We start from the raw sequence: 13,722 nt of genomic DNA, 5'->3' as shown, positions 1-13,722 counted from the left end.
ATTATCCTTCAGCTAATGAAGATGGACGAGGCTGTAATTAATTTTTGATTAAAGGCTCTCCTGCTGTCTCTAGCAATCTGCTTGTGTGCCAGGTCCCACCCCAGGAACGTGTTGTGGGTGTTTGTGTGAAGGAAGAGGGGGATGGAGAGCATGTCCACCTCCATGAGAAGCAGCTGATGGGAGCTGCACAGCTCCTGCCATGTCCCTTTGGAGCCTGTTCCACACACGGGATGTGGTGACAGAACTGGGACCTCTGCTGAGCCTCACTGCACCCCGTGTCCCTCCCACTGAGCATCCACCTCGTGGAGGAGGTTTGACATGATGAGCACAAGGTGCCTCCCCCAAAAACTGGTGTTGTGGGAGAGGCAGAACCATCTGGGCACCAAGTAACCCCAAAGAAGGGTCATTTAGAGGATTTCCAGGCAAAACTGTGGACAAATGAGCTGGTGGCATTTCCCCCCCTACCCCAGAGCCTGCTCCTCTCCCATTGAGACTCACAGGCAGTGCACCACGGTCCTGCCATCACCACTCTCCTTCTGCCACCTCTCCACTTGGGCCAGGAGGTGCAGGAAGGATTTCTTGGAGTCTGGGGTGTCTCGATAAGCCGACCACCGCAGGTACTGGAAGTGCCGGACCATCAGGTGCCCCTCCTGCAACTAGAAAAACAAACTTCATCAGCTTCAACCCAGGGGCTGCCCTTGTTTGCACCCACTGGAGCTCTGATGGAGGAGAAGAGGGGTTGGTCACATAGTAGAAGAAGAGAGGAAAACCCTTTCCTGCTGCTTCAAGATGGATGGTTCTGCTCTCCCCTCCTGCTCTGACCCCATCCCATCCGAGGCAGCTCCACTGACATGGTTTCCCCTAACTCACAGCATCCATCTCCCCAAACCTGCCCCCAGACCCCTGAGCCTCTCCAAGGCTTCTCCAACAATGTCCTTGTCATGCAGAAGGTCCCTGGGGATGTGTTTTGTTGTGTTCAGTGTAAATCAGGAGGCTGAGGAGAAGCTGCCACCCCTGGAGGCAGGAGGGGTGGAAGTGCCCCTTAATACCCTGGTAATCTGGTTAGTTTTGAAACCTAATCTGGTTAGCAGGCTCCAAGGAGGAGGATTACATCCACACAGCTAAACGAAGCCAGGCTTTAGCCAGGATCATGTCAGGCTCTTGCTCTGAAGTCCTCAGGAGCACCCGATGGGATGGAACCGTGGGTCCCACGCTCCAGATGGACCTCAGGGATCCAGGCACGTGTGTGAGGAGCAGGCAGCAGAGGAGGAAGAGGGGATCAGAAGGAGATGGGGGATCCCCAGCTCTGGAGGGCTTCATCCACCCCATTTCAGATGCTTGAGGAGCAGGACAAGCACCAGACCATCTCCAACCACCAGGATGGGGCATTCCTGGGGCTCTGCAGGGCCTCCCAGACTGGAAGTCAGGAGGGAAGAGGCAGAAGATGAAACAAATAAGTGGAGTTAAAACAGGAGAAAACTCCTCTGACAGCCTAGGTGAAAGCTCTGGCTGGCTCTGGAGGACTTGTGACACCCCTGACACCCAGCTCCCCTCCAGCTGGCAAGGCTTGGCAAGCTGCAGCTCCTTGCATTTCCCAGGGCTCCTCCAGCAATCTGCTCCTGGGGGAAATCTTTTCTTCAATCCAGAGATTTCAATCACACTGCATTTTAATTTAGCACGGGGTACATTCTACCACCTGAGAGCAAAGCACAGTTGGTGGAGGATTTTGTGCTGACACCCAGGAAATGACAGCTGCTCCCACGGGGAGCATGAACCAAAACCCTTTTTGTGTTAAGAGCCCAGATAATGAGGATTTATCTTCTCTGACTCAGCTCCCACGCTGAAGCACCCTTCCCAGCCAGGCCCTCAGCCAAGGCACCTCCTCCATTCCAAGCTCCCTAATTCCCATCTGCCCCATGTCTTCCAGTGGGACAACAGCCTCAGCCTCTTGGCAAACCTCAGGAGATTTAAAGACCTCAGGGATGCCACCTCTCCAGGGCTGGCTTCTGCAGTTAAATTAGCTTTTCTTTTCCACCCACAGTTCTGCGCCCACACAGGCTGCTTGTCACAGTCCCTGTCCCCCATTTCACTGAGTTTCTCTTCATTTAAAGGTGAGCTGACCCAGCCAAGCATCAGGGAGACAAGGACAACAGGTGAAAACCTGGTTGCATCTTCTCACCCTGCAGGAAAAAGGCTCTGCTGGTCCTGTGCTGGGAGTCTCCATCCTGTGATACACGTGTGGCAGGGCAGAGATGGACCTCCAGGAAGGATGAGTTAGGTCTTCCCTACAGTTATCTAAAATCTTGCAAGGAGCTGCAGACTCCAGAAAGGTTGGATGGAGCCAACTGCAACTTTACAGGCTCCTCTCTGCCAGGACAAGAGCTGGGGGTGCATCCTCTGGATTAGGGTGAAGGAGACACCAGGATCTACAGCACCACTCGGTTTATACAGGGTCACTCATCTGGGCAATGCCAAGCTTTAGGACTGCATCAAGATTTAGGACTCACATCATCCTTTTGCCCTCCAAAGAAGGTCCTGACTCATTAAAAAAAATGAGTCATTAAAAAAAGCATTAAAAGCATTAAAAAAACCTCTTGATGATGCCCCAGACCTCCCTCGAGGCAGCAGCTAACAAAACCGATCCATCCCCTGCACCCAACCCAGAGCTCTGCACTGGGAGATGCACTGGGAGGCACCTGGGCACACACCCCCAGACAAACATCAAGCCCTCCTTGCCCACCCTGAGCTGTCAGGAAGCCAGAGGAGAGCCCCTCACCCGGGTGATGTTCTGGACTCGGAACAGACGGGACACGATGTCCTCATCCGCCGCTCCGGACACGTATTCCACCTCCATGGGGCCGTACTGCTGGAGCCCAGGCTCAGGCCAGTACTGGAGACAGGGCTGTGGAGAGAAGAGAGACAGCTTGTTGTGAGCAGGGACAGGCACTGGCACACAGGGAAAGGGCACAGAATTGAGTGGAACGGGGAGCTTGGTGCTAGAAACCGAGAGGGACATGTGGGGGGAGGCCCCAGGAGGGAACAGCAGAGCCACGATGCTCTTAGTTGATGAAGGACCCGTGGTACATTCCTGGTGGCTTCAACTTGCTGAGGGATCAAAGCCAAAAAGCTCTGTCCACCCCCTGACAGCCTTGTAGCCCTCTCCCTGCTGCACAAACACAGAGGGGATCAGATGTAGATGGGGGATCCCCAGCTCTGGAGGGCTTCATCCACCCCATTTCAGATGCTAGATGAGCAGGACAAGCACCAGACTATCTCCCACCATCAGGATGGGGCATTCCTGGAGATCTGCAAGCACCAGACCATCTCCAACCACCAGGATGGGGCATTCCTGGAGATCTGCAAGCACCAGACCACCTCCAACCACCAGGATGGGGCATTCCTAGAGATCTGCAAGCACCAGACCATCTCCAACCACCAGGATGGGGCACAAACACAACGGGTGATGCTCCTGGTGGGGAGCACTGCTGGGCTAGGGGGGCACAGGGTGGTCCCTGCCTTGGCAGGAGGAAGGGTTGGGTGCTCCAAGTCTGCTGTCAAACCCCACTGGCTTCAGAAGCAGCTCTGCCACCACCTGCAACACCAACATGGGACAAGAGATCCTCTTCTCATGGCCAGGACACCCCTTCAAGTCAAAGCAACCCCAACCTGCAGGCTGGGAAAGGGCTGGGGAGCAACTCCTGCTCCCCCTGACATGCCCATGATGGATGGCTCGGTCCGAGGGCACCAGTGGGAATGTTTTCACTCCGTGACAGTTGGGAAACCAGCACTGACACCAAATAGATGATGTTTGTCAGCACACTTTAACAGGACATTCAGCATTTCGGGCCATCTAACAGCTTGGGCCTAACTGCATGGCAAATGTGTTGGAGAAATAATTGGTTATTAATAGGGGCTATAAATCTCCAGGATCTCCAAGCCTTCTGGACTCGGAGCTATAATTTGGATATTAAAACTTCCTTTGGCAAGAGGCAGTTCAAGCGAGGGATGTACCCTCCAAGTCACCTTTCAGCACTGCCTGCTGCAGAGGTTGATTTATTACTTGTTGGGCTTAAACTGGTAAACATTTAAGATCCAGCTCAATATTGTCACACACACATCCCTAAAGAACAGACATCCAGACAAAGAGGCATTGGATAATGAAGAAAAATGGCACAGCCCCTGTTGCCTCCACTGGGGCTGGGGACCTGGGGAAGGATGGCACAGGAGCAGGCAGCTCCTGCCAGGCTAAGGAGCATTTCTGGCCCGTGGAAGGAAAGGAGAGGCTGAAAAAGAGAAAGAAAATCTGTTTTGTTGCCTCTTTCCCTACAGCACTGATGTCTGGAGGGGCTGGATGGTGGCAGTGGAAGGGACAGGAAAGTTGGTGGCATGGCTGCAGGGCTGGGGCCTTGAAGGGGCACTTGGTCCCCTGCAGGTATCTGAGGGTAAATGTGAATCAAGGTGAAAAATGCAGGAGGGAACATCAAGTCCTACGTCCATCTGTCCTTGGCCAGGCTGGGGCAACACGAGGCACAGGGATTGTCATGTCCAGAGAAGGGAATGGAGCTGGGGAAGGGTCTGGAGCAGAAGTCTGAGGGCCCTGTGGGTGCTGATCCTGGAGCAGAGGAAGCTGAGGGGAGACCTTGTGGCTCTCTGCAACCCCTGAGAGGAGGTTGGAGCCAGTTCCCTGCTCCCAAGGAACAAGGGATGGGACAGACTCCCAGGACCTTTGGGACATGATGAAGAAGGTTCCTGCCATAACCTCTGCCAGCTCCTCCAGCATTCCAGAACCAGGCCCATCAGCCTGCAGCAGATTCACCTGGAGCAACTGGTCCCTCACAACACTGCACACCCATGGGAAGTCACTGTCCCTGCAGCCTCCAACTCAGGAGCAGGCTGAGAGCTGAGAAAAGCTTGAGAGAACATCACTGAGTTTCCTGATTTGGGTTCTAAAGGTGCTCTAGCAGAGAAAAAGCAGAGGAACCTGACAACCCGTGGCAGGGCCCGGGGTGCAGAGCACTGGTTTATTTCAGCTGCAAAATCTATTTGCTGAGGTGACATCTCTGGAAAGGTGCCCAAGGGAGAAAGTTCAGGTTTGGGGCACTCTGATGACTCCCTGGGCACCAACTCCCAAGGGCAAGAGGACACAGTTCTGTCCCAGCAGGGCACACCAAGAACAAAGACAGCTAAATTCACTTCTTGGCTCCAAAGGGCTCTCTCCATGAAGAGAAACCAGGGATTTCCAGTCATTTCTCTTGTCTGCCACTTCCTCTGGGCACCAGGCTGATGTCACGGAGATGCAACAGGGGTGTCCTGGTGATCCTGGCAAACATTCCAAGCAGCTGGCACAACATTCCACTGACCAGCAGGACTGAGCAGGCTGGCAGGGGAAAGGCTCATGGAGAGAAACTGGTGGCAAGCTGTGAAAACAGAAGTGGAGCCCATTTCACCAGCAGCAATCTGGGCTTCCAAAGCAGGGAAGCCAGAGCAGCAGGAAGCTTCAATGTCTCCTGATCATTCAGGTGACACAGGAGCAGCTTTGGGTGCTCCCTTCATCCCACCTCCAGATGAAAGCACCCTTCAAGGTCCCCCTGATGAAACGTGGGACCCCATCATGGGCTACCATTTCTGGGACACCTACGACATCACCAAGTCTCCAACCTACTGCTTCCTCAGGAAGCTCTGGAAGATTGTGGAGAACCCTTTCTACCAGTCAGTCTGGTGGGATGATGATGGGAAGATGATCATCATTTCAGAAGAACTCTTTGAGCAGGAAGTGCTGGCGTGGAGGGAAAACGTGAGGGTGCTCAGAACTGAGACCATGAGGGACTTCATTTACCAACTTGAGCTCCATGGATTCTACAGAACCAAAGGGAACATCAGCACCATAATGCTGAGAGCAGCACAAGTGCATGATCTGGACAAGGTATGGCAGCTCCTCTGCACATGAAAGGACCCTTGGGACAGTGGGGAAGAGGCTCACATTCAGATAAAAAAAGCTTTAAAAGGCCTGAGATGGGGGTGGGAGCAAACAGCCTGTCTCGTGGGTCACTTTTAGGAATGCACAACACAGGATTCTGGAGAAGCAGAAATGTTGATCAAAGAGATTTTAGTTATTTCTGCTTACTGTGGAGCTGTGAAACAGGAGGGTAGGCCCATGATACTGTGAGGCTTTCATGCTTGCTCCTTATCTGGCTGCACCAAAAGGTTAATCTTCCCATGGCATCTGCTGAATGCTGACAAGATACACATCAGCATTATTCCTGACATCTTTGCTCCATGCTGAAGTGGCTGAAAACTTGTGGTATTTGGGTCTTTCCATCAGTTTTTAGGCTTTTGAAAACCCTACACTTCTCTGCTCCCAAATGCTGAGACGTAAGGGTGGTTTTTACTTAACAAGACTCTCTCCTGATGTTTTATTCAGCCTAAATTTGAGGTTTAAAATGCCCTGGAGTGTGCTTTCTAATACTCATGTTTGTTCTTGCTGATGCTTAGTTATGGGGCCTCTGTCTTTCTCCTTGTAATGATGGCAACAAACCCCTCTCCTTTGTGTTTTGTAGCTGCTCTTCTACTGCAACCCCTTTTTTCAGCGAGATAAGCCCAGGTTACTCAAACTGATAAGACCAAGAGCTGAGGCAGGAGACAGAGTCCCAGCTCCATCCCCACCAGCCCCCAGCATGAGGGTGGAATTCAAAAGAAGAGAGAAGACTGCAAGAGGAAATGAAGGAGTGCAAGAGAAGATGCAAGAGTGCAAGAGAGCACGGAAGAGTGGAAGAGAAGATGGAAGAGTGGAAGGGAGGACAAGAGTGCCCAGGAGGAGACCACCTAATGCTCAGCCCATGGCACGAGCTGTGGAGAAGAAGGCTTTCCAGGCCAGATTGGCACCACAGCACCCAGGAGGCAGCACCTACTCCACCCAAAGCTTCACTAATCTGTGTCCCACCTCCTACCCCACACAGTCCCATAATTGCCAGGGGACCCCTCGCATTTTAATCAGGGTAAACAAACGTGGCCTCTGTACACCTGCACCAGCACCTGGCACCATTCTGTGCCCTGTGGCTGACCATGCCTATCCCAGCACCAGCTTCTGCCCTGCCCAGGCTTGGGCTATGGCACAGCCAAGCCCCAGCTCCCAGCCAGTGCCCAACCTCCTCCTGTGGGACCAATACGGCTGCTGCCAGGGCTGGGGGTGAACAGCAGGTCCCTGGGGGTGTCAGGAGGGGCCTGAGGTAGAAGGTTCTGTTATTCTGTTAGAGTAGAGATAAGTCACAATAAAGTGCTTAGGGGGCTGGGAGTGAACAGCAGAGATGTTCTGTTAGTATAGAGATGTTCTGTTAGTGGGGAGATAAGTAACAATAAAATGTTTGTTGTTCTCAAGAAGAAATCTCCAGTTGCCTTCTCTTGTCTCTGCAATCCCAGCCACTGTGTCCACACCTGAGGCTGGGGGGGTCTTCAAGGACATGGAGGGTTTGGCTCCAGCCCAGGACAGCCCCAGCACTGCCTTCAGCAAACCCAGCCAAAGGCCAACCTGGGGCTACCCCAGGAGCTGCACCAGCACCCAGGGCCACTCACACCAAACCCACCCCTCACAGTCCTGGGGGACTCCATTCCATCTCCTCCCCCAGCTCAGAGTAGGGGCTGCAGAGAGAGGACTTGGCCTTCTCCTCCTGCCCAGCCTACATCCCACAGTGATTTACACCTCCTAACATCTCAACTCCTAAAATAAGTCAGCTAATGAAGTCTTCTCCAGACATCCATTAAGAGTCTATAATGTTAATTTTATGTAAAAATCCAATAAGATTCTTCATTGAATTAACATTACAGACATGTAGTGGACTTTTACATCCATTCTGGTAGCAACAGGAGCACTCCAGGCATTCCCTGGGGAACATGCACTGGGAAAGCAAAGCAAGGTGAGGCTGAGCATGGCTCCCTGCTCCCTGGCTTCTGTCCCCTCTCCCCCAGGTGATGGGGGACACCTTGTCCCCCAGGCTGGCAGATCTGCACATCCCATCACCCCATAAAACCCATGGCACAGTCACTTTGCTGACTGATAAAGCAGCCTTCACAAGCCACCAAAAAATGCCCCCCAAGCCTCGGTTTCCCCTTTGGAGGAAGGAAGATAAAAATGAGTTCTTTATAACAATATGGTTGTACTTGTTAACCTCTCATCTTCTCAGGGCATCCACAAAGGTTATGGTAGAGTAAAGCAACACCAACACAACACCACAAAGCCCAGCTGGTTTGCTCCTCACCACAGCTTTGGTTCCAGCTGCTCCTGTGCTCACAGGTCGAGCACTGCAGCCGGTCCCATCCCCCCTTGCAGAGCTGAGCACACGAGGCAGGAGCTGCAGCACTGCTGGGGTGGTGGGGACAGAACAGGACAAGGATGGCAGGGTCCCCAGGGCAGTAGCACTCACCCAGGCAGAGTTGGACTGGTTGAGCTGGTTGAGCATGACAATGGAGGTGCAGCCGTAGTCGTAGACCAAGCGCCAGAAGTCGGCGGTCGTGTTCTGCAGAGGGTGCAGGGTGACAATGAAGGCAGCACTCCTGGTGTAGCTCTGCAGAGGAGGAAGATGAGAACCTTTAAGGACACGGCTGAAGCCACCCCTGTCAACGTCCAAACGAGCAGTGCAACCAGAAGACAGTGCCACCAAAGGGATCTGGGCCCCCTGGCACAGCCTGGGTCTCCCTGTGCTTGGTCCTGGTGCTGGGGAGAAGCTACAGCCAGAGGTCTGGGATCCCTGCCCTTGGGGGGTGCCAGCACCCACTCTCTGCTCTAGGCTCCTGCAGGGAAAGGTGCTTCACACAAATTACTGGGGGGCTTGGAGAAACTTGGGCTAGTGGGAGGTGTCCCTGCCCGTGCAGAGGAGTTGGGACTGGATGATCTTTAAGGACCTCTCCAACCCAAACCATCCCATTATTTTATGATCCTATGAAAAAGGTGTCACCCTTAAGGCAAGAACAAGCAGAAGCCATGGCTGCCAGATGGCCCCAGCCCTCAGCTCTGCACATCAGCCCTGAGTGAAAGTATCACCCACAGCATCACCCACAGCATCCCAACACCTCCAGCCCTCCCTCCCTCCACCCACAGCCGGGGCTGCCAGGCACCTTTGCACCCTCACGGAAAACGAGGTCATAAACCCAACCCAAGTGGAGTTTGGAGGTGAAAAGTTGCCTGGGACAACCCAAACCAGCCCATTCCCTCCCCACTGCCCCACTCACATCAGTTAAGGCCGCGTTGATGTAGTTGTTGCTGTCTCCATCCACGGAGATGAGGAAGGGAAGGCATCTGTCGGGCGGCAGGACGTCCATGCTGCGGTTCTTCTCCCGGTTGCGGGGCAGGAGGGCGATGCTGCACTCCTCCACATCCAGGTGGGGAGTCACTGAGTTCAGGGTCTGAGGGTACACCTTGTTCCCTTAGCTCCCTTCCTGCCTGCACCCCTGCCAGAGCCTGCTGGTCCCAGCAGTGGTGGGCTCCAGGAGGATGAGGAGCAAAGGGGTGCTGGGGGGAGAGGGACGTGGAGGTTTTGGGGACACCCACCTGAAACTCCTCCCGCAGCTGTGAGGAGTTGCTCTGCGGCTCAATCCTCACCATCTCCTTGTAGGTGGGCTTGAACTCACTGGCAGGGATGCTGGTCTCCCCACACAGGCAAGCTTCCAGGATGGCATCATGGATGAAGACATATTGCTCCTTTTGGGGGTGAGGCAAGGGGAGAGGGCTGAGCCACCGCGTCCCGCTGGGGACAGCGGCCCCACGTGTCCCCGGATGTCCCCAGCGTGTCCTCGGGTGTCCCCAGCACCCTCTCACCTCTGTCTGGATCATGTTGATCCTCCGTGAGCACAAGGTCTTCACACAGTTGTAGATGTCCACGACCCCCTCACACTCGGCCATGTCCAACATAACATCCAGGACGATGTAGCAGCCAGTCCTCCCTGTGCCAGCACTGGGGATGGGGGAGGAAAACACAGCAAAGACTTCCCCAGTCTGCACAACACCCACACAGAGCCCCAGGCACAAGCTGGCACCAAGCAACAGCTCACAGCCCCTGCCCGAAGATGTGGGGGCAGCCAGGACCTCAAAAACCTCCATAACCACAGCCTGGTTTTGCTCCATCACACTCCCCAAATACAGCCCTGCAGAAACCTAGGGGGTGAGTGATGGTCAGGCAGTGGCTGGGAGAGTGGGCACCATGTCTAAGGTTCATTTTTCCTTTAAGACAGGAAAAAACATACTTTTTGTAACGAGATCAGCAGCAAAACCATCTGATTGTCAACAGACCTCCAGGATCTCATCCCAAAAGGGCCTAGGAGGATGCTCAGCACTGAGCCTCAAGACTGCAAGGAGGTAGCCCTGGCACACGGGGGTCTGAATTCCCCCAGGGGAAGCCCTTGGGTTAAGGGAATGCCCAGCAGGATGCCTGGAACACCACATCCCATCACAGAGCCATCCTAAATCCTGGCATGGTTGCACTTGCAGTCAAAGACCTACTAACACATCAGGAACAGAGCTGCTTCCCACCACCTCCTTTCCTACAAAAAATCTTTCCCAGTGAAATACTAATTTCTGGGGCTGATGAATCACTTGTGATTATCAGTGATTACAGGCTAGGGGCACTAATCACACTGGCTGCTGCTGGTGGATGAATACTGATGAGGCAATTGACAGGGAGAAATCAAATCAAATAAAAAAACCTCCCTCCTGCTCATCAGCTCCTCCTTGTTTGCCCAGCAGAGGAAGAGCCATTAACCCACTGCATGGGGATGCCTGCTCAGGGGACAGAAAGCCACTGCTCCTGCCCAGATGTGCCACTGGTGTCCTCACAACTCCAGTGTCTCGATGGCTGAGCCTCATGGGGACAGCCCTGTGGGGACCCCTGGGGACAGGGCTGTCCTGCTGTCCCTCCCCACCTCTCCCTTTGACCAGACTCAATCTCGTGAGACTCAACAGACAGCAGCTGAGCTGTCTGTCCCCCTGTGTCACCCTTGCCCATGGGGACAGAGCTGTGTCATACGTAAAGAGTGCTGGACAGCCCCAAAAAAGTGCTGCTCCCTGCTTGCCCCCTCTGGTCCAGCTGCACCCCCCCATCCCTGCTGCCACCAGCCCAGGGGTAACATTTTACAGCTGGATGCCACCACAGAGGGCCATCCAACCCCACACCACCAGCCCTGGTGCCTTCCCTTGCTAAGAACCCATTCATACATTTTTTTATTTTTTTTTTACCTCCTTGCTGAATACTCAGAGCTGTCAGCATTCAGAGCCAAAGGTTGAGCACCCACCCAAGACACAGAGTGCTGCCCACCCTGGGAGCCACCTACAGCCCTCCCAAAGCCCATCCCAGAGGGGATGCTCTCCCCAGCAGGCAGCTCTGTCCCCAGGCACCCCCATACCTGCAGTGGATGACGATGGGGCCGGCGTCGGGCGGCGTGGACGCCTTCACCCTGCGGATGAACGCCAAGAGCCCCGTGGCGTGGTAGGGGACACCATGCTCAGGCCAGGAGGTGAAGTGGAACTGTTTCACCTCGTGTCGGGCTGAGTAGCCCCGCTGGAAGGGAAGGGTGAGATGGGAGGGAGGGTGCACAGGGGGCAGTATCCTGCCCAAGGCACCAGAATGCTCGGTTTCCCTTGGGAATCTGCGGGTTTTGCAGCCCAGCATCCAGCCCGATGGGCCACGCAGCAGCTGGCCAATTCAACAGCCCCAAAGCCCCTTCCTCCCCCCTGCAAGAGGTTTAAAAACCAGCAGAGGAGGAGGAGGAGGCAGCAGTTGGGTCTCATTCCAAGAGCACCTTTGCTGCTTACTCTTACAAAGAAAGAAATTTCACGTTCCTGTCGCTGAAGGGTAAATTACACCAGCTCCATGGAGAGGAATGACCTGTGCCTCAGCCAGGGGTGAAATCAGTGGGGTAAATCACTAGAAAATTGGTAAATGCCAATCCAGTGATGGGCAGAGGTGGCCAAGGCGAGGCAGGGTTGGGCAGGAGGGGTGGCAGGAGTGGGACCCTACCCTCTCCAGAGCGAAGGTGCGGACGGCGTACTCAGCCAAGGTCTCTGACCTCACCAGGGTGATCTTGATGTCCCCGTACATCTCGGAGTCATCTGGCCAGTATTTGGAGCATTTCACCTGCAAGGAGAGGACAGGATGGGGTTTCAGTGCTGCAGAGGAGGCTTCTGGCAGAGCCTGGATGGAGAGGAATGGGATGAGGTCCTTACCCGGCCCACCTCCACCAGCTTGGTGATCATCACGATGCTGGAACAGTGCTCCTGCCACACCATGCGCCAGAAGTCATACACCATCTCCTGCTTGGGCCCTGTGGGATGGAGGGAAGGCCACCAGGGATGGGGAGGGAAGGTCCAGAAGGGATGGAGAGGGAAGGTCCACCAGGAATGGAGAGGGAAGGTCCACCAGGAATGGACAGGCAGCACCGTGATGCCCCCATGTTCCCTTCCTGCTTCTGCCACACCAACACCCCCACAGCACTTGAAGTCCCCTCTTTCCCCAGGGACATGTGGGGCTGAAGGGGTAAGAGCTGCTCAGATGTTGCTACCACATTTTTAGCCACAGATTGCCCCATTCCCTCCCTTCCTTGCCCACGTGAGGTTAAATCCCACTGGAAACAAAACCCAGCTGCTAAATCAGGAGCTGGGGGGATGGGGACTCACCTTGGGTGGCTATGAAGTGGTTGGACCTGTGGTAGCCCTGAAAGGGAAGCCAAGGTATCAGTCTCAAGTCAGAGGGACACACTGGGGCACAGCCCCATAAAACCAACTGGTCACAACTGCCCACATCTGCTGGACCAGGTCCTGGCCACCATCCCATCCTGCAGCAGCCACACAGTGCTGCCTTCCAACACCCCAGACACTTATTGGATCATTCCCAACTGCTAGAGGGATGTGACAGTCCAAAGAGAATGTCCCAGCAAAGCCACTGCCAAAGGCACCAGGGACCCAGTGTCCCATCCCATGTGGCTTCAGCCACATGAAGGTGACAGAGACTTCTCCATCCACCGGGGGTTGAATCCAACCCCTTCTCTGAGCACCTGCTCCCTGCTCCCCATCACTCCAGGGAGGACATGCCCAACGTGAGGATTCAACCCAAGTTTATCCACATCTTTCCCCAACCTGCCTCTCCTGAAAGATATTTTAAAGCCACGCTGGCTGGCACAACACCTGAGAGGAGATGGAGGAGAGAGGAGGAGGGAGAGGAGAACCTTCTACTTACTTCTCGGTTAATCCGAATCTTAATGATCCCGTTGGGACACACGTTTGAGAGAAAAAGATCAGAGACATTAGTGAGGCACAGCTTGAGAGACAGGTTAGAGCAGGTCATGGAGAGCCACAGGGGAGAAAGGACACACGGGGACAGGGGACAAGCAGAGGGTTGCTGCTGAGGGGCAGGGAACCCATCACCATGGCATCAAGCCTGATGGTGCCCTCCAGGCAGGAGGGAACAGCTGCTGCTTCCAGGAGATGCTCAGGCCCTGTGCCTGACAGAGCCTTCCTGCACTTCTCCTGGTGTGGGCATGGCTGGAGGTGACAGGGAACATCAGATAGGGGACATCAGATTTAGAGGACACCAGGGCCAAGCTCTGCCCAGACAGACATGCAGGATCCCAGAGGTATCCCAGTGTGAGCCCCAAACAGGTCCCTTGGCTCCCTCAACCTCCACATCCTCCATCCAAGGAGGACAGAGAACCATGGCAAGAAGAAAAGATGGAGAAGGGGAG

General features: G+C 54.5%; 2 protein-coding genes across 6 annotated transcripts in view; one reads left to right on the top strand and one right to left on the bottom strand.

The window, feature by feature from the left end:
* Window positions 1–13,722, bottom strand: part of PTPRU (protein tyrosine phosphatase receptor type U) — a 51,887-nt gene that overhangs the window by 3,693 nt on the left and 34,472 nt on the right. For 3 of the 5 annotated variants that reach the window (XM_071767868.1, XM_071767870.1, XM_071767872.1), the window contains 11 exons: window positions 13,218–13,235; window positions 12,659–12,695; window positions 12,209–12,306; window positions 12,003–12,119; window positions 11,389–11,543; window positions 9,809–9,944; window positions 9,542–9,691; window positions 9,223–9,396; window positions 8,418–8,558; window positions 2,777–2,902; window positions 499–656 (listed from right to left, as the gene is read on the bottom strand). In XM_071767868.1, the coding sequence (XP_071623969.1) occupies window positions 499–656; window positions 2,777–2,902; window positions 8,418–8,558; window positions 9,223–9,396; window positions 9,542–9,691; window positions 9,809–9,944; window positions 11,389–11,543; window positions 12,003–12,119; window positions 12,209–12,306; window positions 12,659–12,695; window positions 13,218–13,235 (1,310 nt within the window). The remainder of the gene's footprint in view (window positions 1–498; window positions 657–2,776; window positions 2,903–8,417; window positions 8,559–9,222; window positions 9,397–9,541; window positions 9,692–9,808; window positions 9,945–11,388; window positions 11,544–12,002; window positions 12,120–12,208; window positions 12,307–12,658; window positions 12,696–13,217; window positions 13,236–13,722) is intronic. The other 2 variants (XM_071767869.1, XM_071767871.1) reach the window with 1 other exon arrangement.
* LOC139807133 (uncharacterized) lies at window positions 5,313–7,354 on the top strand. The gene is made up of 2 exons (XM_071767700.1): window positions 5,313–5,923; window positions 6,558–7,354. The coding sequence occupies exons 1-2, from the start codon at window positions 5,396–5,398 to the stop codon at window positions 7,188–7,190; spliced, it is 1,161 nt and encodes a 386-aa protein (XP_071623801.1). The 5' UTR covers window positions 5,313–5,395; the 3' UTR covers window positions 7,191–7,354.

This window comes from Heliangelus exortis, chromosome 24 (genome assembly GCF_036169615.1).
Source record: "Heliangelus exortis chromosome 24, bHelExo1.hap1, whole genome shotgun sequence".
NCBI lineage: Eukaryota > Metazoa > Chordata > Aves > Apodiformes > Trochilidae > Heliangelus > Heliangelus exortis.
The sequence above is the reverse complement of the archived record's forward strand: the minus strand, read 5'-3'. Positions and strand labels throughout refer to the sequence as shown.

Bases quoted from the DNA above. Each gene is read 5' to 3' on its own strand.
- LOC139807133 (XM_071767700.1), top strand. From the start codon at position 5,396: ATGGAGAGAAACTGGTGGCAAGCTGTGAAAACAGAAGTGGAGCCCATT. The intron at 5,924-6,557 runs GTATGGCAGCTC...TGTGTTTTGTAG, and splicing joins AAGTGCATGATCTGGACAAG to CTGCTCTTCTACTGCAACCC.